The sequence below is a fragment of the Canis aureus genome, chromosome X, assembly GCF_053574225.1.
Source record: "Canis aureus isolate CA01 chromosome X, VMU_Caureus_v.1.0, whole genome shotgun sequence".
NCBI lineage: Eukaryota > Metazoa > Chordata > Mammalia > Carnivora > Canidae > Canis > Canis aureus.
The window spans coordinates 98,110,917-98,133,356 of record NC_135649.1 but is presented as its reverse complement, the minus strand read 5'-3'; the positions used below and the strand labels follow the sequence as shown (position 1 = coordinate 98,133,356).

Below are 22,440 nucleotides of genomic sequence, written 5' to 3'. Positions count from 1 at the left end.
GTGATAATTGGATATAAAATATTTAACTTGAATCCAAGAGTGAGGGACATCCTATAGAACAAGTTGCTGTGACCTCTTCTAAAATGTCAGTGTCATGAAAAATGTAGAAAGGCTAGGGAAGTGTTCTAGATCACAGGAGACTAAAATGAAATGATAGCTAAATACAAAATGTGGCCCTTCACTGGATCCTGAATGACAAAAATAGAAAGCTGTAAAGAATGTTACTGGCAGAACTGAGGGAATTTCAACTTAAATTATACCTAACAGTATCATATCAGTGTTAATTTCCTGAGTGCGATAATTCTTTTGTGATTATGTAAGAGAGTATCTTTTACCTTGGAAGATACATGTTGAAGTATTTCGGGTTTAATCATTAAGTGGGTCAGTTAAATATACAAAACAAACTGCAAAACACCTAATGTGCACATATGCATAAAGATGTAAAATAAAGCAAATGTGGCAAACTTCAATTAACTCCATTTCTGTCATAGTTTGAAATTCTTAGGCAAAAGCTAGGGAACTTCTTAACGTTTTTAAGAAAAAGTGAGTTGGAAGATGGGAAGAAGGGAATGGCTCATCAGAGGTAAGGAGTTGCTAGTGAAGCTCCTGGATACGTAACTCACGAAACCCAAACTTTGTGAATTTCCTTGTCTCTTCCAATAGAACATAAGCTTCACAACACTGTCCCAGTTAGGGACACCTGGGTGGCTCAGTGGTTTAGTGCCTGCCTTCAGCCCAGGGTGCGATCCTGGAGTCCCGGGATCAAGTTCCATGTCGGGCTCCCTGCCTGGAGTCTGCTTCTCCCTCTGCCTCTCTCTCTCTACCTCTCTCTCTCTCTCTGTTGCTCATGAATAAATAAATAAAATCTTTAAAAAACAAAACAAAACAAAAAACACGGTCCCAGTTTAAAAAAATGTATAGTGACACATATGGTATGCAGAGACACAGTGATAAGTATTTCATGGTTTGAGGAAGCACTCTAACTCATTAGGTTACTCATGAGGTCACCCAGTAAGACTTCACCCATGCTTGCCTTTAGAATGTCATTGGGAGAGGATTTATTTAAAGAACGCAATTCTGTATCCACAACATGGTTCTTTAAATCCCAGCCTTATCACACAGCTCAGACTTTCAAAGTGGGAAGATACACATGGCACCTATTTAAGTACCTGTGTGCATCCTTCAAGAAGAGGGTTGGGTCCCCCCCACCAAAACACAGTTGAAAAAAAAATCACCTTTGCATTTAGTCTTTTCTTTCAGAGAACAAATTCAGCCAATCCGTTTTATACTAGCTAGCTGAACTCACCCACATAGAACACGTCTTGTTTTCCGTTCTGCTGTGATCCTCTGAGCTCTGCAAACCATCAGGACCACAGCCTGATGTGTGCTGTGATTTGGGGGCTTCCTTGGAGATTCTTTCTCTAGGCCAGTGTTGACAGGCCTACATATAATCACTGCTTCTAAGCACCCAGGGGTCAGAATCTCACTTGTTAAAATATGCGGTACAGTTTCACATGCTCTGCTTACTTCAAAGCAAGGTACAAAAACTCCATTGGTTTTGGAGTTTACAGACTTTGAAGAGGCAGACATTTTTTCGCGTGCCAAACTATTGTTTTCAGTCCCAGTGGTCCAGTGGTTCTATTCGGATCTCATGGCAGGGAAAGAGAATCTGATGCGAACACTGCCCTCAGTCACTGAGCTGGGATAAAGCCAGGAGAGCCGCTCCACACACACATTTTCTTCCTTTTCAGGACAACCGGGACCTGGCTTTCCTGCAAGGTCTGACTTCTCTGGAGGAACAGAGGACTCTGCCCACTGCCTGAGGGTCTTGAAGCTCATCGGAACTGCTTCCCCAGCCCTCTGCAGCCCCCTCGCACAACCTCCTCAGTATCTCCATCACCTCAGAACCTCACTACCATCTGATAAGCCCGACCACCCTGGTCTTGTCAAAGCCATGAAAAGCCCCCTCTCAGTGATCTCCACGTATAGTCTTTGGCAGCTCACCAGTAGGCCGGGTCTTAGATATAGACAGGCATCTCATGAAAGTACGTCCAATTTTGAAATTCTCCTGACTGTGGTGCCTTGATTCTTCTTTTCTGTCTGGCACTTTACCTCTCTATATGCTACTCTCATAGAACATTTAAGTATAAATAAAATGAATTTGTCGACACACTATGATACCAGAGCTTTAAGTGTGAGGAATCAAAGAGACACAGGTCTCTTCTTTTCTGTGAGGAAAGATCAAGAGGGTCAAGTACAACCAGTTTAGGATCCACGGAAAAGGAAACAAAACATGGGGCTGCCTCATGCTGGGCCTGAGGACAGAGGTGCCCGGGTGGCTCAGCTGGTTAAGTGCCTGACTCTTGGTTTCAGCTCAGGTCATGATCTCATGGGTTGTGGGATCGAGCTCTGTGCTCAGCAGGGTGTCTGCTTGAAGAGTCTCTCTCTGCCCCTCCCTCCACATGCATGCTTGCTTGCTCGCTCTGTCTCTAAAATAAGTAAGTCTTCAAAAAAAAAAAAAGAGCAGGATAAATGAAGGGGATAGATAAAGTATTTGTGGCCTTCACAATCTAGCATGGCAGGAAAAGTCAATAAGCAAACAGCTGGTGACATTCTATTATCATTTATGCCTCATGCACTCCAGTTTTCTGAGAACCCAGTCCTAGGCAGGAATGACACTAGACCATTTCCTCAACAAACTCATCTTTTACTTAAGTCCTCATTGTAACTTTGTAATGTTCCAAAAGGATCTCCACTTTGCTCTGGCCTCACTTGTTTTCAAAATTACCCGATCTTTTACTTCACTGAAAACACACATTCTCCAACTTCACAATTCTCTTGGCTAATGCATTGACACGATCCAACGAGCCATCATTTCTTTGCATTCTTTGACCTGTTGCCCAGATCTTCATTCTACCTGCTTTCCACTCCTTTATTACCCCATCACCCAGAGGGAGGTCTTCCTCAAGACACTGGATCCAGGCCCTTTTGTTACACATTTCTTATCTCACACCCTCCAGCTCCTACTTCCATGGAGCAGAGCACACTGTCACCTCCCCCAGCCGGCTCTTTTACACCAGATACGGACCTGTGCTTTCACTTTCCACACACAACTACGACCTGCTGGTTTCTCAAACACAGCGTGTCCCCAGTCACAAGGATCACTATCTGGTTCTAACCCAATGCTCTCCCATCATTGCCCAGGCAGGCGCATAGCCCTAAATACTCTGTTTTCAAGTAGAAGTCTCCCAGTCTTCTCCTTTCTGACCCCTAGCTAGCCTACACTTTGAACTCCCATAGTTTGGCCTTTGTGTTTGCCTCTTAAAACTTTTATAAGGTGGAACAATGGGTTACTTTGGGCCACAGACAGCTGCCGGGATACCTCTTGGGAGATATTTCTTACCCGACATATATTCTTTTCTGACCAAAGTGAGTCCAACACCTCTGCTCAACACTCATGTCATTGTAGTATGACCCCAATCTTCCTCTGCAGCATTATTTCCCTCTCTCTACCCCACCCCTTCTGCTTGGACCTGATTTTTCTACTGACATGGACTACTGGCTCTTTGCTGCCCTGGGCCAAACGTCTTTATCTCTACATCTCCACTTAGGCTACTCCTTCAAAGAGTGCTTGGTTCCTACTTCACCCTTCCAAACTATGCAGAATTACCAATTCATCATAAAGCCTTTGCTGTTCTCCAAAATGAATGAACCCAAATACTACACTATTTTGTTCTGAGTAGCTGAATGGCCAGCTTTTTGAGGGGGCTTGGACTATGTGACTCATCTTTGTATTCTAAAGACATTTATGACCATGGCTTGTACAGAGCTGATAGTAGGTGATTTAGCTGATGATCCGAGCAAACAGTTCACCATTTCCAGACCTGAAGAGAAAACAACATCTAAGAGTGGTTAAGAGAAACACTTACCCATGGATTCTGAAGTCTGACTGCCGACCACCCGGAGCAGCATAGGCTGACTGCTGTCTGACCTCTGAAGAGAGGTAGAAGGAGAAGACACCGTTGTACCATTCACCTTGGCCTCTGCCTGGGGCTAAGGTAGCCAAAAGAAAGCAGCATTAGTTTTCATAATAAACACTCAAATAATTATATAAGTTTAAAATGATGACTCATCGGATTCAGAAAGTAGAACCTTTTCTACATAGAAACCTCCCAAATTTTGCTGTTGATAAGCTCCATCAATACTGTCTTTGTATCTGAATTGTGCCCCTTACGTGTTTGAAAAGGAATTACGGCTACACTGGAATAAGATACATAAAATCATTAGACCAAACAACTGAAAGACCTAGAAGGTCATGTGAGAATGGTAAAACCATTTGAGACTATAATCGTATAGCAGAGACTTTATACTTTTGTAAAGTATTAAGTCACAGGATGGAGGGAACATATTCAAGCTTTATGCAGGTAGGGCCTACCTACTACAATGCACTATCTTGCTAGGATTTCAATGGAGGCTTTAAAAATTATGTTTCAGGGATTAGTAAAATTTGAAAGGCACACCAGAAAATAAGACCAACTGCAAAAAACCACAAACAACAACAACAACAAAAGAGTTCTATTTCCAGAGGCATGATTTTCACTTTTAGGAAACTAGTGGGAATCTTTCAATACTTTTTCCCCCCAAGATAAATTTTAAATAGCTTCAATAAAAAAGTTTTGTAGGAAACAATCTTGAACAAATATAAAAAGATATACTAGTTTTCCTCCCCTTCTTCTATCCCTCCATGGCCAGTACTTTGCTAGGCACATCCTAAGTACCCAACAAATCGATACCTCTTGCAATCCTAAAAGGGACTCTGAGTTCTATTTTTTAGTTCTGGATAAGAGAGGAAACAGCACTTTTCGCAATTATCCCATGTTAGAGAGATGTGGGCCTCACTTGCTCCAGCAGCTGCCTGAGCCTGTGTAACTGGGATTCCAGTTGTTTGTTGTGGTCTTCAAGGATTTGCATCCTGGCTTCCAGGCGGCCTTTGTGTTGACGCAGCAGCTTGGCCTCAGCGATGAGCTCAGCATCCCGGGGACTTTGGGGAGAAGTAGGCATCATTTCAGGAGGGGATGGCAGTGGGGACAGGCCTTTGTGTTCATGCTGCTGCTTTAGACGATCATACTCTGCTTGCAGATTTCTGTTGGCATCAAAAAAGTGAGAAGAGAAAAAAGACCCAGAAAGTTGAAAATCATCATCAGATTTCATATAAAATGGCAGAGAGATACATTTGACCACCACCAAACACAACAGCAAGCAAAAGAGAGGTACTTAATGAATGGTTTTTATGATGAGGATCTTCGCAATGCTTAAAAAAAAAAAAAAAAAAAAAGAAAGAAAGAAAATTGGAAGCGTCTGCCCGGTGTGTGAGGGGAGATGCTTTTCAACCTCTTATTTTATGAGTGCCACGTTCAGATGAGCAAGCAGCAACGGATTCAGTCATTTTACAACTATTTCCTTATAATGTCATGAGATTACAAATTTTTATACCTCTGTCAACACAGGTTTGCTTAAAAAAATCAAACATTTCAACAATAATGTGTAACAGCATAGTAACAGTGTTACCATGAACCCACTGCACTGTTTTCTCATAAATTAAACATTTGCCGTATTTTCTTCAAAAAGTTTTGAAGAAATAAAGCTGCAGCTTTCCTATGTATTCTCCTCAATATCCGATCAGTTCCCCCCTTCCCAGTGCCCCCAAGGAGATAATGCCATCCTGAATTCCGTGTCTATCATTACCACGAAGATGAGGTTGAACTTAGTCATGATGCTGTTATTTGGCTGTTTTACCTACAAAAGTGGCCATTTCATGTGATTCAATCTAGCTATTATTTTGCATGTTCTTAAACTTTACGAACATTATGTTTAAGAAGATACATACCATTCTAAGAGTTGCTTTTTGCCTTCAACACCATTTTGGAGATTTATCCAGGTTGATACATAATAGTCCCTGATTTTAATTGTTGTAAGGTATTATTCTGCTGCTTGAATAGGTCAACAACATTCACCTGTCAGTGGATATTTAAGTTTCCACCCATCACTATTACAAACAAAGATGCAATTAACTTCTTTCTGTCTCCTTGGATACCTGTTTAAGAGATTCTTTATAGAACTTAGTTGGATGTGGAATTGTTGGGTTCTAGCAAAATCTTCAACTGTATTCATGGCATCCTTTAGTGCACAAATTTTAACCTTTAATATATTCCTCCACGTTTTCTGCTTTTTATGTTTTAAGAAAACCTTCTACCTGCATTTTATTTTTTTGTTTTTTAAAGATTTTATTTATTTATCCATGAGACACACACAGAGAGAGAGAGAGAGGGGCAGGCAGAGACACAGGCAGAGGGAGAAGCAGGTTCCATGCAGGGAGCCCGATGTGGAACTCGATTCCAGGACCCTAAGCCGAAGGCAGACGCTTAACCACTGAACCACCCAGGCATCCCTTCTATCTGCATTTAAAAGTTTAATTCACCCAGAATCTTCTGTGCTTGATGTAAAGACATGATCTAATTTTACTTCCCATCCCATAGATAAGTTATGAAGCCAGCCTCTTGGACTGTAGAGTCCATCTTTTCCTCACTGATTTCTAAGGGTAGCTCTGCAATGCATCAAGCACCCATAAATACACAAATGTGCTTCTGAGCTTTCTGTTCTGTGGCTTTATTTTTATGTCCCCATGCAGATTGCACACTACAACTTAAAATAAATTGGTGTCTGGTAGGCCCTCCTACTCTGTCCTGCCTTAAAAGTGTCTTGGCTCTTATTGTTGAAATTTGGGGTTCCAATGACATTGGGGGTATATAGGTTCAATGGGGAAGAAGTGGCTTGGTGTTAGGGAATCTTCACATCCAAGAATGTGCTAAGTCTCTTCAATCTTATTTTATATCCATTAATAATGTTCTGTACTGTGTTTTTTCCTCTTGCTCTTCAGGCTGAATGCTGAAACCATTTACGTTTTTCAATGAATATATTTATTAAGGTTGTAGATTACCTTCTTGCTTCAGAATTGCTGAGGCTCTAATTCCAATTGAGGACACTTCTAATATTGGCTACCATGTGCCTGATCAGAACTGTTGATCTCTTTCTTCCAGTTTCAGTAAATGCCAAAATAAGATGACAGATAATCCACTGTTTGCAGATGATACACCGTCAGTTGAGAGAAATGCCTATCCACAAGTGGGGGAGGTCTAGATCTCAGAGAACAGCCATGAGATGCAAGCAGAGCTTTCCTGCTGCCCAGCTTGGGAAAATAAGATCATCTTATGACCAGGTTTCTAGTTAAGGAAATATTTTCAGTTGTTCCCTATCTGAAAGAGCCACAGGGGGTGGCATGGCTTCCAAAATGCTGATGTCTACATGGAAGAAGACAAAATCCAATCTATTACTGTTTTCTTTTTAAAGCTCTATCCTGGACCTAACTTTACAAGGTTTCTAGAATTGTTGAAAGTCATAGGGGAAATAAATACCTGATCTTTCTAATATACAGAAATATAATCTCTGGGGTGCTGGGTGGCTCAGTCGGTTGAGTGTCTGCCTTTGGCTCAGGTTATGATCCCGAGGTCCTGGGATCGAGCCCCACATCAGGCTCTCTGCTCAGTGGCGAAGCTGCTGCTTCCTCTGCCTCTGCCGCCATCCCCACCCCCTCCCCCGGCTTGTTCTCTGTCCCTTCCTCTCTTTCAAGTAAATAAATAAAATCTTAAAAAGAAATATAATCTCTGACCTGTTTTGACTGAAATCCTATCTATCTTTTGTTAATCTTCAAGGAGAGCTGTGTGTATGTACTTTGTTTCATAGCAAGCTGCTTTGACAAAGGAGTAATAAGACAATTTATCAAAACAAGTTTACTCTAAGCCAGATTCTGCACATTAGTCCTCTAGGTGGAAACCAATGTATGTAGTTGTTGGCATTAATTAAATCCAATTCCTAACTACTTAACTGAGAATCATCTAAGTGTTTCTGTGAACTTGAAATAGCATCCAATGTTTATAATTTTCACTTGATGGGAGTTACTGTTTTTCCCTCCTGGAGTTGTTCACTAGGAGAAATCCACCTTCATCGAAAAGTCCCAACTAACACCACCTTTTAATGGAGAATCCTATTCAAGATTCTTCTTTCTAGCAGACTATTCATTTTGAAAACACTATTTTTAGATGCGGACTTTAGGATAATACAGCAAATGATTACCATCTTCCCACCTACTTTTCAAAGGTATAGACAGGCGACTACCTTTTCTAGAGAGATCTTCCTTGGTGTCTTCATCTTCTGAGTTTAGTTGTCCAAAGAGCTCTCTTTTATGAGTTCTTTATAAGTGCCTTTGTTCAGCTTAGTGCCTTTGTACAGCTTAGTATATACAACACATTACATTTTTGCTTATATGTTTTCCAGTGAAAACCAGAAAAGGCTCATTTGAATCTGCCAGGGCTTCCCAAAGCTTGGCTATAAAGAATACCAATTGCTCTATGGAGGCCCTTTCTTGCCTTCCCAGATGTTGGAAATTTCTCTCAGGAGACCATTTCCTTAAAGACTCATATCTTTCTTCAGTTCTGGAAGATTCCCAGCTATTGTGGCTTCAAATACGGCTTCTCTGCCATTTTTCCCATGTTCTTCTGAAACTCCTACTGGATATATTTTGGAGCCTTGTGGTTAATTCTCCCTTTCTCTTAATTGCTTATTTATATATTTTAATTCCCTTATCTTTTCTGATGGGGTACAGTCTAGAATGTGTCCTGTCTATGGAGTTTAGTAATTTCAATGACGATAGTTTGCATTCCCAAAGATGTTTTTTTTTTTTTTTTGAAGATCCACCTGGTTCTTTATTTTTGTACATATTTGTTTAAGTAAGCTCTATAACCCAGTATGGGGCTCGAACTCAGGACCTTGAGATCAAGTGTTGCATGCTTTCCCAAATGAGACAGTCAGGCGCCCCAGTTCATTGGTTCATTGTTTTTTGTTTAATAAATGGTATTTCCTTATTTATTTCTTCTCCTTCTGAACTCACCTCTCAAGTAGTTTTTGGCCGCTTCCACCCAAGACCTCTGGTCTAGAGCTAGATCTTATATTGGTAGATTATAGCTCTTACTTAGATTGAGTGGCATGAACGCACTTATTGCTAAATTTCATCACCAGGCAACATGGTTCAGGTCCTGGTTTCAAGGCTGTGAAGTGATGCTCTTCTTTGCAACTGCATGCCTCACCTCTTTCCCAGGCTTTATGCATTAGAATGTAATGCTGCATCCATGGCTGCAGATAAGCTGTAGTACCCTGCAGCAGCCCAAATTGTTCATTTTTCATTTCAAGTATCAGTCTGTCTGTGTGTATGTCTCTCAAGTGTGTTTTTTGGGAGCCCTGATTTTAAAAGGTGGGGGCCCCGAGCCAGGCATTTAAAGAGGCTTTTAATTCCTGTTATTACAGCAGGAACTGAAAGTCTGCTAACTTATCCCCACACACTGCTCACCATGCATGCCGTGGTTTTCGTCTTTGCATTCCATATGTTATCTACCACTGACTGGTCAATGGTAGGAGCAGAGGAAGATGCCCTTAAAAAAGAGCTCATGTGATCTTAATCAGAAGCCTACCAGGACATGTTGATTTTATAGATGTATGGTCAATGTTCCCTCAATATGCATTCAAATGTAAATTTACCATAACAGGATTAAATGAGCCAAGGAAGTGGGGTACCTGGCTCAGTCAGGAGAGAATGCAACTCTTCATCTCAGGGTTGTGAGTTCAAGCCCCACACTGGGGGTAGGGATTACTTAAATAAAGAAAGTCTTTATAAAAAATAGCCTAACAAATAGGTGATATACATAAATCTATTAAGCTCAATAACAAACTTGATTTTGAGGGATGAATTTTCCCTCCTACAGTTCTGAGGCAGGACAAGCAATCATGCTAAAGGTTCAAAAATAGCTCAAAAGAAGTATCTTACAAAAAAGTATCTTGGCCAGAAAACAAATACCAAGTACTTGGAGTTCATATTCTCTTTTAAAGGTGTTTATTTGAAAGACTAATATTTAAGGTATCGAATTAGAGACAACTTTTCCCAATAAATGTAGTCAGTGTGGCAGAGTTGTTAGGGCATATTTTTGTTAGGAGTTTAGAATTAAAGTTATCTTCTATATTTAAAAATATCTATGCCAATGCCTTTCAAAGTGTATCATGATACTAGATTTTTTTTGGACACAGTATTTATAAAGCATGTAGCAGAGATCATCTTCATAAAAGACCAATGGGATACTTACCCCTATTCCAAGGTGAGTTGTTTTAAAGCTTAACCACAAATACACAGTTTACTCACTTTAACAGTTGGCTGTTGATTTATATTGTTACCAATATATATTTTGCTTTTCTTGAAGTTATACATGTACATCTCACCCCATATTAATTCTCTAATTGTTGGAATGTATTTATGCTGTCATTTCAATATAGTTGAATATATGTCAGCAATCAGATGACGACTCACAGAGAATCTATTTACGTTCTTGATTATCTTGTAAATTCTATTTCCCTGGTAGCTCTCTAAAGAACACTAATTCAAATTCACTGCACATGGCTTTTGTCACCACAATTTCTTCCAGCAGCCAGTCATCCTAAAAAGAATTCTCCCAGTATTAATTTCTTATTCTCCATAGAGCCTTAAAAAAAAAAACCTTCATTCTATACTCATGTAAATGTATATGATTAATTTTATGTCATCAAATGTACAAACATGGTTGTCCAGATACCAATTTACCTTAAAAAATTTCCTAATCAGAATATTTCATCCCCAAACTGCAGAATACACATTTTTTTTCAAGTGCACATGGAACATTCTCCAAGACAGATCACATGTGAGTCCACTATACAAGTCTAAGTTTAAGAAGACTGAAATCACATCAAGCCTCTTTTCTGCCCACAAGGGTGTGGAACCTAGGAATCAATTACAAGAAAACACTGGAAAAATACAAACACATGGAGAGTAAACCATGACTGGGTCAACAAAAAAATCAAAGAGGAAATAAAAAAAATACATAGAGACAAATGAAAATGAGAACACAATGGTTCAAAATCTTTGGGATGTAGCAAAGCAAGTTTATAGGGATACGGGCTTACTTCAAGAAAAAAGCAAAGTCTCAAATAATGTAACCTATGCCTAGAAGAGGAACTAGAAAAGGAAAAACCAGCAAAGCCTAAAGTTCATAGAAGAAAGGAAAAAAATAAAGATCACAGAGGACAAAAATGAAATAGAAACTGAAACTAAGAGCTAGTTTTTTGAAAAGATCAACAAAATTGATAAATCTTGAGCCAGACTCATCAAAAGAGTAGCTAAATAAATACAAAATGAAAGGGGTGAAATAACAACCAACATGACAGAGATACAAAGAATTATATGCCAATAAATTGGACAACCTAGGTAAGTTGCTAGAAACACACAATCTCCCAAAAATGAATTAGGAAGAAACAGAAAGTTTGAACATATTGATTAGTAGTAATGAAATTGAATCAGTAAATTAAAAAACTCCCAACAAACAAAAGGATAGAACCAGATGGCTTCACAGGTGTTTTAAGGAAGAGTTAATACCTATTGTACCCAAATAGTTCCCAAGAAAGAAAATTACAGGACAATATCCTTGATGAACACAGATGAAAAAAATCCTCCACCAAATATTAGCAAACCAAATTCAGTGATATGTTTAAATGATAAATCAACATGACACCACATTAAGAAAATGAAGGATAAAAGCCATATGATCATTGCTTTCACTTCATGTATCGAAACTGACAAACTTTAGCATCCATTTATGATAACAACTCCCCAAAAATGGATTTAGAACAGAGCTCAACATAAAGACCATATATGACAAACCCACAGCTAACATAATATTCAATGTGAAAACCCTTAGAGCTTTTCCTCTAAGATTAGCAACAAGACAAGGATGTCCCTTTCACCACTTTTATTCAACAGATTACTGGAAGTCCTAGTCACAGCAATCTGACAAGAAATAAAAGGCATCCAAACTACTAAGGAAGAAGTAAAATTGCCACTGTTTACAGGTAAGATGATATTATACAGAGAAAACCCTAAAGACTATTAGAATAAATGAATTCAGTACAGTTTATGGAAATAAAATAAGTAAAAATCTGTTGCATTTCAATACACTAATAATGAAGTAGCAGAAAGACAAAGTAAGAAAACAATACCATTTACAACTGCATCAAAAAGAATAAAATACCTAGGAATAAAACTTAAATACCCAGGAAGAGAATTTAATCAAGGAGATGAAAGGCTTGTACTCTGAAACCTCCAAGACTTTGATGAAGAACAGATGACACAAACAAATGGAAAGCTATTCAATGTTCATGGATTGGAAAAAGATCGTTAAAATATCCATACTACCTAAAGCAATCTACAAAACTGAAAGGAATCTCTATCAAAATACCAATAGTATTCCTCATAGAACTAGAACCCATAATCCCAAAATCTGTATGGAACCACATAAGACCCCGACATAGCCAAAGCAATCTTAGAAAAGAGGAACAAAGCTGAGGGCATTACAATCCCAAATTTCAAATTATATTACAAACTTGTACTAATCAAGACACATATAGCCTAGAAATAAATACATACTTAAATGGTCAATAGTCTTTGACAAAGGAGGCAAGAATGTATATAATGGGAGGAATACAGATTCTTCAATTAATGGTTCTGGGAAAACTGGACAGCTATATGCCAATGAATGAAATTGGACCACTTTCTTACTTCATACATAAAAATAAACTCAAGATGGATTAAAGACCTAAATGTGAGACCTAAAACCATAAAAATTCTAAAAGAAAATAGGCAATAATCTTTTGGACACTGGCCTTTAGCAATATTTTTTTGGATGTCTCCTCGGGAAAGAGACACTAAAGCAAAAATAAACTGTCAGGACTATGTCAAAGTAAAAAGCTTCTACACAGCAAAGGAAATCATCAACAAAACAAAAAGGCAACCTACTAAGTGAAAAAACTTATTTGTGAATGATATATCAGATAAGGGGTTAATATACAAAATATATAAACAACTCCTCCAACTCAATACCAGAAAAGCAATCCACTTAAAACATGGACAAAGAACCTGAATACACTTTTTTCCAAAGAAGACATACAGATGGCCAATGTACACATGAAAAAATTTTTTAACATCGCTAATCATCAGGGAAATGCAAATCATAGCCACAGCAAGCTAGCAGTTAACACTTGTCAGAATGGCTAGTATCAGAAAACCAAAAAACAAGTGTTGGCAATGAGATGGAGAAAAGGGAACCATGGAACACTGTTGCTGGGAAAGTAAGTTGGTACAGCCATTGTAAAAAACAGTATAGAGTTTCCTCAAAAAATTAAAAATAAGCACTACTATATGATTCAGAAATTCTCCTTCTGGATATTCATCTGAAGATAACACTAACTCAAAAAGATGAATGCACTCCCATGTTCTTTGCAGCATTTACAATAGCAAAAACCTAAGTGTCCACTGATAGAAAAATGGATAGGGAAGATGTGGTATATACACAATTGAATATTAACCATAAAAAAAGAAATCTTGCCATTAGTGACACCATGGATGAACCTAGAGAGTATTATGCTAAATGAAATAAGTTGGAGAAAGGCAAATAAGCATATGATTTCACTTACATGTGGAATCTAAAAACCAAAAGGAACAAACAAATTGCATAGACTCAAATACAGAGAACTGGTGGTTGCCAGAGGGAAGGAAAAGTAGGGAGACAAGGTGAATGAGTTGAAGGGGAATAAGAGGTACAAGCTTTCAGTCATAAAATAGTCATGCAGATGAAAAGTACAGTATAGGGTACAGGAATACTGTCAATAAAAGCACCTACACTTATTGTGGGGAGCAACTGCATGCTGTACAGAATTGCTGAATTACTATGTTGTACACCCGAAAACTAATATAACACGTATGTCAATTATACCTCAATTAAAAATTATAACTAAGATGTTAGAAATAAAAAATTTTAACTGTTAATGAGTAAATTGTTGGCTCATTTCTTCTTTCCTTTAGAACTTCATGGATACTACTCTAGGAGTATTGAATGTTACTCTAGAACAAAAAGTTACACTAAAAAGAAAATATTTCCTAAGCATGGGCACCCGGCTGGCTCATTGGAAGAGCCTGAAATTCTTGATCTCTGGGTTGTCAGTTTGAGCCCCATGCTGGGGGTAGAGATTACTTATAAATAAACAAACTTTAAGAAAATTTCCTAAGCAACTGATGGATATAAGAGAAAAATCAAATTGGCCTTACGTCTACCTGCTGAAACATGAAAGCACCTGGCCCCTCTAGCAATCATAACTACCCACATGCTGGTTATGATAAAGAACATGACAAGAAGTTTTGTGTAATTTCTATGAATTCACAGAGGCCAAGTGTTTTCAATGTCAGTTATCTATTCTTTAAACGCAACTTCCATGCCGAGTATAATTACATAATCGTATCATGGTATTATTGAAATAAAGAGCTAAAGAGCACTTGCCAGTCATCAAAGTCTTCTTAGTAGTATTAGACACTGACCTGTATATCAAAGCATGAACACACAGAGTCTCTTTCATAAGGGTAAGAAAACTATAAAGGTCTGCACCTAAAAAGATTAGGCCCAGAGAAATCCAGCTTTACCCTCATACTATATAAAAAGCAGCTAAATTAAATCACATCCACCAATCTGGATTCAGGCAAATTTAGTATATCATATAGAACTATTATAGATACTATAAATCTAACAAATTAGCAGTTTCTAAAAAAAGGGGAGGGGGAAGATAAATTTTGCAAGCATGAATTATTTTAAAAACAGGAAACTGCACAGAGCTTTTTCAATTATAATAAAATGATTAAAAGCTACACTGTAAAATTTTATCAAGTACCAACTCAGAAATACTCCTAAACTAGATGGAGAGTGTGCCTTTGCATGATCAGTGTTAATTAAGGAGAAGCTCACAGGGTGGGAAGTATGCATATTTTGGGTCTGCCTTAAGCAAAACAGTAAAAATGGCAGGAACCCCCCTCCGCTCCCTGCCCCCCCCCTCAGGTTCTTATTTCTAATATTTCTCTCTTAACACTATCACCCTTTCATGTATTCAGAGCTCTCAATTCCAATGCCTTTCCTACTGAAATTTACTCAGCATAAAGGTGTTATATAAGTCTATTAAACCTTACTGGGATTTTATAATAATGTACCATTTCTTCCAGTGACTTCTGCATTTTAAAAGAGACGTTGAAGCATGTAAAGAAAAGTAAGATTTTTTTTTTGAACGCACTGCCTTTTTGGTGTCTTTTACCACCAATGGCTGGGGAGGAAACTAGAACATGGTTTGAGAGCATGGTTTTGGAGTCAGGAAGACCTTGATTCACAACTAGGCTTTGCCATGTGCTGAAGCTAGGCCACTGACTTAAGCACCCATTTCATCAGGAGGATTAATGAGCCAGTATATGGTCTACATTCCATATATGCAACTTTCTTAGAACGAGGGCCAGTGCATTCTAAGTGTTCATCATTATTACTTCTTTCTTTCTACATTCTGTACTTTTTAGATTTGGAACTCGGGTGGGATAAAAGCTTCCTTACCAAAGAAAAAGTACTTAAGTTATCTGAAATGATAGCAATCAACCTACTGAACTTGGCAGAAAATACACACATAGAGTGCTTCAAAATGGATTCTTCAGTATTTATCCTCTCTTTATATATACATCAGTTCTAACTCCCCGTCATTACTGTAGTAACTCCAGAATTTGGGAATTTTGTCTTTTCCATGTGTGCTCTAGTCAAATGTATCATAGCTGAACACCTAGGCAAAATGAAAGCACTGAGCTAAGATCATTAGGATGAGATCTCCTTAAAACTACCAAATTATGGCCATTGATTATTGTGGTAATAAAATATTCAGACCAAGTCTACAGAGTTAATGTATCTAGATGTACTCTATTTTTGGGATATGCCCTTGACACACAGTGGAGACCTTACTTGAGTTCTAATAGACAGAACATGACAATATCAATTGGCTTTAGTTTTTTTATCTTCAATGACAGATATTTTTCACAAATTCCTGATCAGGGACCAACACCCTATTGTCTGTAGAATAAATGTATTAATCAAAAGTTCAATGAAAGAAGAAAAGAATTCATTAAAAAATCCTGACTGTACAGCTGGAAATAAGGCAGACATACAAAACCCAAAACTAAAATGACAGTGGCTACTCTTCACCATTCAAAAAGCACAGTAGGATTGAAGAGGCTTTAGAAGTGAGGAATCTGGTCCCCAGGAAGAGTACCACTGGGAGAAGTATGTTTCAATTTTCAGACAAATACAGTAAAATATCAAACTTTCATTGTCTGTGGTCAGCAAAAAGCTGTAACAGTAGCTAGGAGAATCATAATTTTAAGCTTTGTGTGTCCCAGCTTGAGTCCCTCATGAGTAGTTAGACTCAGTCTTAAATTCTCCCAGTAAATTCATCTTGATGGCCTATTTTTCACTTGTTGGCACACACTGCTGTACACTCTTGCCATATCTGATCCTCTGGCCTCCTCTGTTACAATGACAGAAACCACAGAATCATTTCTTTAAAATACATCCCAGCACTTGTACATGAATGTTCAGGGGAGCCTTATCCATAATAGGTACTAAGTGGCAACAACCCAATGCCCATTACCTGCTGACTACTGAGAAAATTGTGGCATATTCATGTGATGGAATATCATTCAGTAATAAAGAATGAATACCTGCTACAACATATATGTCTCTTTAAATATGCTACATGAAAGAAACCACTTACACAAGACCACATATGGTATGATTCCATTCATATGACACATATCCACAGAAATAGAAAACAGATCAGTGGCCAGCTAGGGCTGGAGCAAAGTTCTTTTGGGAAAAATGGACAGTGACTAAAAATGGGTAAGGGGTTTCTTTTTGGGGTGAGGAAATTGTTCTAAAATTGACTGTGATGATAGTTGCACAACTCTATACTAATAACCAGTGAATTATACAGTTAAATGGGTGAGTTGTATCTCAGTAAACCTCATAATCAAAATTAAGTTCTAGATTCAAAATCCTCCTTCTTATAGCACACAAGATATTTCCCTAGTAAAGACTAATTTTCTTATGCTCTCTCATATGGTGGAAGATTTGAGTTTAACCCATGTATATATAAAAGGAAAAGGGTATATACATGCCTGGAGAATTATCTATGCAGATATTTCTCATTACTTTTGAATGATGAATTTTTTTTTTTTTTTTGCTTTCTTTTTTTTTTTCTTTTTTTATTTTTTATTTATTTATGATAGTCACAGAGAGAGAGAGAGGCAGAGACACAGGCAGAGGGAGAAGCAGGCTCCATGCACCGGGAGCCTGATGTGGGATTCGATCCCGGGTCTCCAGGATCGCGCCCTGGGCCAAAGGCAAGCACCAAACCGCTGCGCCACCCAGGGATCCCCTTGAATGATGAATTTTAATAAGCCCAGAAAATGCTCAAGTCTGGGTCAACCTACACAACATAGATGTTTTTACTCTAGTGGAAAATGATCGAACAACTTCAGTAAGGATGAAAAAGAATCCGGGGAAAGAAGAACCTAAGAAATGAGAAAAGCAAGAAAGCCAGCTAAAAATCAACCAAAAATATCCATCTGGGCACAGGAAAATTACAGAGGGTATTCATCCATTCATTTAATCAACATTTATTTGTACACTCAGCACTACCAAGATTTATGAGACAGTCCTTCACTCTTCTAGAGTTCACCTTCTGGTGTGTAGGGATACTACCTTGTGCCACCATGATGATGGGCCTTACCCTAATGCCAGAAGACTGGGAATTATGTTCATTGCTAAAGCAAAAAACACAAATTATTTCTATCTTTGAAATAATCACTTTAATTTAATAGGAAATTATAGGAAAAGGATCATAGGAATTTATTTATGACCTATAGTTGGTAGTCAGAGTGGTACCATAAGTAACCCAGAATTGCAAGATACAAAAAAAAAGGGTCAACTTTAGTTTTTAAGATAGTTTAAAAAAATGGGGGAAATGAAAAAGGGTATGTTGAGTCATCTGCAGAAGCCATCCACTTACCTAAGTAATATACACCAGGAAACTAGTTCTACCTTGGGCATACCCATTACAGTCAACTACACCATGAAGTCTTTCATCGTCTTTTCATGTATATTTTCTTCCTAGGAGGTCCCTAACCTCTTCTGAGGCCTCCACCTCCCTTAAGCCCACCATCTACACACCTCCAAACCCATTATTCCTCTGTCCAGACTTCTCTTTTAAACTTCAGACCTATCTTTTTGATAGTCTCCTGTATGTCTCCATTAGCCATGGGGTCCATGAAGTGTAACTTGCTAAGCCACAAATGTTGATATATTGATCATTTATGCTCTACCATTTCAGTGCCAGAAAAGGAATCTGCTTCCTCAAGTAGCATTCCACAGGACCACAGAGTAGCTACACATCTTTTAAATTTATACCTTAATCTGTTGTTGAGATGAATGCTACACCTGCATTCCTGTTAAAGATAAAGAGGAAGAAATATCTTTCTATGAATTGATCATACACATTTATATATATCACAATCCAGGAGAGGTCTCAAGTAACAACTGGCCTTTGCATCTAACTGATTAAAAAAAAAAAGGTTCCACAGTAATGGTGATAGAAGTGGAAGTGGCTATCTTTGGTGGACATCTTTCAAGATTCAATCAGTTAAGAACTCCATATATCAGGTTAATTTTGTCAAGTTATTGGTGGAAGTTCTTATGTGTGGTGTGATTAGAAAGCCAGGGTTACTCACTGGGATGTTCCATAAATAGAGCAGAAAGAATTTTCTATGGCCATGAGAGATGACTTAATACCTATCTTTGGATCTTCCAGACTAAATCATTTTAGTTTCTGCATTTATAGGGCTTCACTGCTAGAGCAAATCAAAAATAACTACTGTGAGAAAATCCAGGCTTCATCTGCAGAGACACCTGTTAGAGCCACTTCCTCTAATGTCCCCCAGAAGACAGTAGCTGGGCTTCTCACCTACCACAGGAGAGAGCCAACTGTGCTGTCTCCTTGCCTGATTTTCAAAATTTAGTACAGATCTGCATTTCCCACCCAAAACAAAGTGTGTTCCATAGAACATTACAGTTGGGCTAAGGTCAAGTATGTGTAAGCAACATTGGGTTAAACAAAGCTAATCCTGTTTCTTTACTTCTAGACTCCTCAATGCAAAGGTTAATTGATCATGACTTTCCAAAACAAGTGTTTGTAGACCTTGTCTGTCCTTGGAACTACTTTTTAAAGAGCTTCTTAGAGGTATTCTGCAGGACACATTTTAGGCAACAGAGAACTTCCATGGAGAAATACCATCAGCTCTTTGGCCTTTAATGTTAAGCTTTTCACAATTATCAAAGGGACTAGAAGCTACCACATACAACTTCCTTCAGTCTCTGTTATAAAAGGACACTAGCCAATGATCACATCAAGTGTTAACACTGTTTAAGAGTCCAGGACCGCCCGAGTTTGAATCCAAGCCCCATTCCTTGCTAGCTGTGTGACATGTCCTTCATACTTGGTGCCACAAAATCTTTATTTGGAAGACAACCTCTCCTTCATAGGGTCACTGTAAGGATTAGATAAGATCTTCTACATACTCAGAAAAGTTCCCATCCGCAGCCAAGGACATGGTGCTTAAACGACAGTCATTTTTTATTTTTGTTACTATTTAGAGCCAGGAAAACCGTGTTTCCTTAGGCAGGTGCATGCTTCTTTCATCCAACATTAAGAGATCAACAAATTATGTTTCCTCATATCCCAACTGGGGGCAGGGAAGCTGGGACCAAATCTGAATCTCATTTATATCAACTATGCTAATCCCTACTATGTTCACTGCTTTACGATTTAAACCGTGGGAATCTTCTTTCTACACTTTTTTTTCAAATCCTTTTTTGGAAAGTGAGTACATAATATCAGTATAGCAAATTGCCCCTTGAGTCTCTTGGGACAAATATAACTCCATGGCCCCCAGATGCAGTTCCTTTTCCCTATGCACTGACCTTTGCCAATCAGTAGCTTTTCCTGTATGTACGACATTGTCTGGTTTGCTTTTGAATGATCACTTCCCCATTCCCTAGTTAAAAATTTTCTTATCATCCAATTTTTCCTTATTCCATCTTCCCCTGGCCTCATTCATTCAGTGACCTTCGCATGTCCCCATCCCTTCTTCACTTGCTTGCGACACCCTTAGCTCAGAACCTGGCCATCTTTCAGCGAACTGTTTCCACTATTTTTCTACCAATCTCTATGGCTTTAGCTCCCTCTGCCTCTTCTCAAAAAAACCTTCGGTGTTCAACTGCTTACAGGATAAAATCCAAACTACTTAATAGGACATAGACAGTCCTTTGCACCGTGGTCTCCACCTACGGTTCCACTACTCTACCATTCTCCCCATTCCATGCTATGGCGGCAAATTACTCTCTGCCCCATCAGTCTGGAAGGTTCAGCCTCTCCCCTGGAAAAGTCAGCCTGGAAAAGTCCTCTGCAGTCTAGCTTCAACTCTCTTGGTGAAAGCCTCTCTGGTCTCACCTGACAGAATTAATCCTTTGCCTCTGTGCCCCCCAGAGTGTTTGTCACGATGGGTTATGACTGTTTATAATTAATTGTTTGCATTTTAATGCCTTTTCTTCAATGCTGAGCTCCATGAAGGTGAGAACCAAGGCTTATTCATCTCTGTAGCACTGGCACTTTGAAAAAACACATTAAGCGTTCACCGTCTCTGCTTAACTGCATTGGAATGATCTCCTTGGGCCCGGAAAGTAACTAAAGAAAGTGAGGAGCACAGTTCTCCTACAGCCCAGCGGGATGGTAACACAAGTCAAAAGGAGGCTAAGGGTCTTCAGCGAAGGACCTAACAAGGGACTCTGGATTAGAAGAGCTTCACCTTTATGCAGGCTGTTCAAGGAGAGGGCAGCAGCTCCCAGAAATCCTGAATATTCTGATCAGCAGAAGGGTACTTGGGTTTTTCTAATAGTCCTTCGAAACTATCCAATTTCCTGTGCCAACAATCTAAGCTCACTAGACAGCAGTGTGATTTTTTTAAAAAGATTTTATTTATTCGTGAGAGACACAGAGAGAGAGAGGCAGAGACACAGGCAGAGGGAGAAGCAGGCTCCCTATGGGGAGCCCGATGGTGGGACTCGATCCCAGGACCCAGGATCACACCCTGGGCTGAAGGCAGACGCTCAATCACTGAGCCACCCAGGCGCCCCAGCAGTGTGATTTTTATTCTGATTTTCAAGATACCTGTTTGTGAGATGGAGGACCTGGAATGGGGGGACAATTCCAGTCTCTAAAAAACATATACTCCCCATTTAAACAGAGGAAGTATTTATACTCAAATGCCGTGCCGTTCCCCAAAAAGGTTTAAGGCAACGTTAATACATGTAGTATAACGAGACCGCTAAAAAGAGAATTAGATTCAAGGGAGCAGTAAATTGTCCTTCTGGGTTATCCATCCCCTTCCAGCAACTGGATGGGATGAATTGGTCCCCTCAGGCTTCGATTTGATTAACTCCAGATAAACTGAAGGAAATTTAGTTACTGGACTGGTTAGTCTGAGACTGAGCCTCTGAATCATGGGGACTCCAGCCCACGAGCCCATTACCTGCCTGAGGAGAGCCAAGTGGGCTGACTCCTGCCCACCTTATTAAATTCAGTGTGTCTGCCCTAAAGCTTCTCTTGCTAAAGCATCTCTCCTACAATGGCTTCCCTTGCCAAAAAAAGACCTTAGGTGTCCGATTTATGAAGGAAAACTAGTTCCCTTTATCTCATAAAGCTCTGCAGCCCTTTGTCTTGAGGGCACATGTTGCCAAGTGACAGGAAGGCCTAGTTTCATGAAATTCCTCACATCCTACTCCTCTTTTCCCCCTAGTCCAGCTTAAAAGAAATGTGCAGACCAACTAGGAGAATCACTGTCCCCACTAATCACCGGTGAAGTCTGTGGGACATGTAACACTCCGTGATGCTACCGGCCCCCATGCCATATCCTCTGTTCTGCATCTCCCACACTGTCTTCAGAGGCGGCCCTTCTCCCATCCAGAGCCATACCTCCTCTTGTGCCCATAACCACTCTCCCTCCTGCCTCCTTTTTTTTTTTTTAATTTTTTTAAATTTTTATTTATTTATGATAGTCACAGAGAGAGAGAGAGAGGCAGAGACATAGGCAGAGGGAGAAGCAGGCTCCATGCACCGGGAGCCCGACGTGGGATTCGATCCCGGGTCTCAGGATCACGCCCTGGGCCAAAGGCAGGCGCCAAACCGCTGCGCCACCCAGGGATCCCTCCCTCCTGCCTCCTTTGGGCCAATGCTCCCATCATCCCCAAGTTCTCCTCCTCTCTCCTTCTGGAATATTCTTCCAGCATGTAA

At 39.3% G+C, this 22,440-nt stretch overlaps 1 protein-coding gene and 1 long non-coding RNA gene across 21 annotated transcripts in view; one reads left to right on the top strand and one right to left on the bottom strand.

Annotated features, from left to right (window-relative positions):
• The window catches only part of DMD (dystrophin), a 2,162,139-nt gene that overhangs the window by 26,315 nt on the left and 2,113,384 nt on the right, over positions 1-22,440 (bottom strand). For all 20 annotated transcript variants that reach the window (XM_077887780.1, XM_077887782.1, XM_077887777.1 and 17 more), the window contains 2 exons: positions 4,900-5,143; positions 3,930-4,053 (listed from right to left, as the gene is read on the bottom strand). In XM_077887780.1, coding sequence (XP_077743906.1) covers positions 3,930-4,053; positions 4,900-5,143 — 368 coding nt within the window. The remainder of the gene's footprint in view (positions 1-3,929; positions 4,054-4,899; positions 5,144-22,440) is intronic.
• LOC144307791 (uncharacterized) overlaps positions 1-22,440 on the top strand; it is an 85,447-nt gene that overhangs the window by 56,768 nt on the left and 6,239 nt on the right. The window lies entirely within an intron of this gene.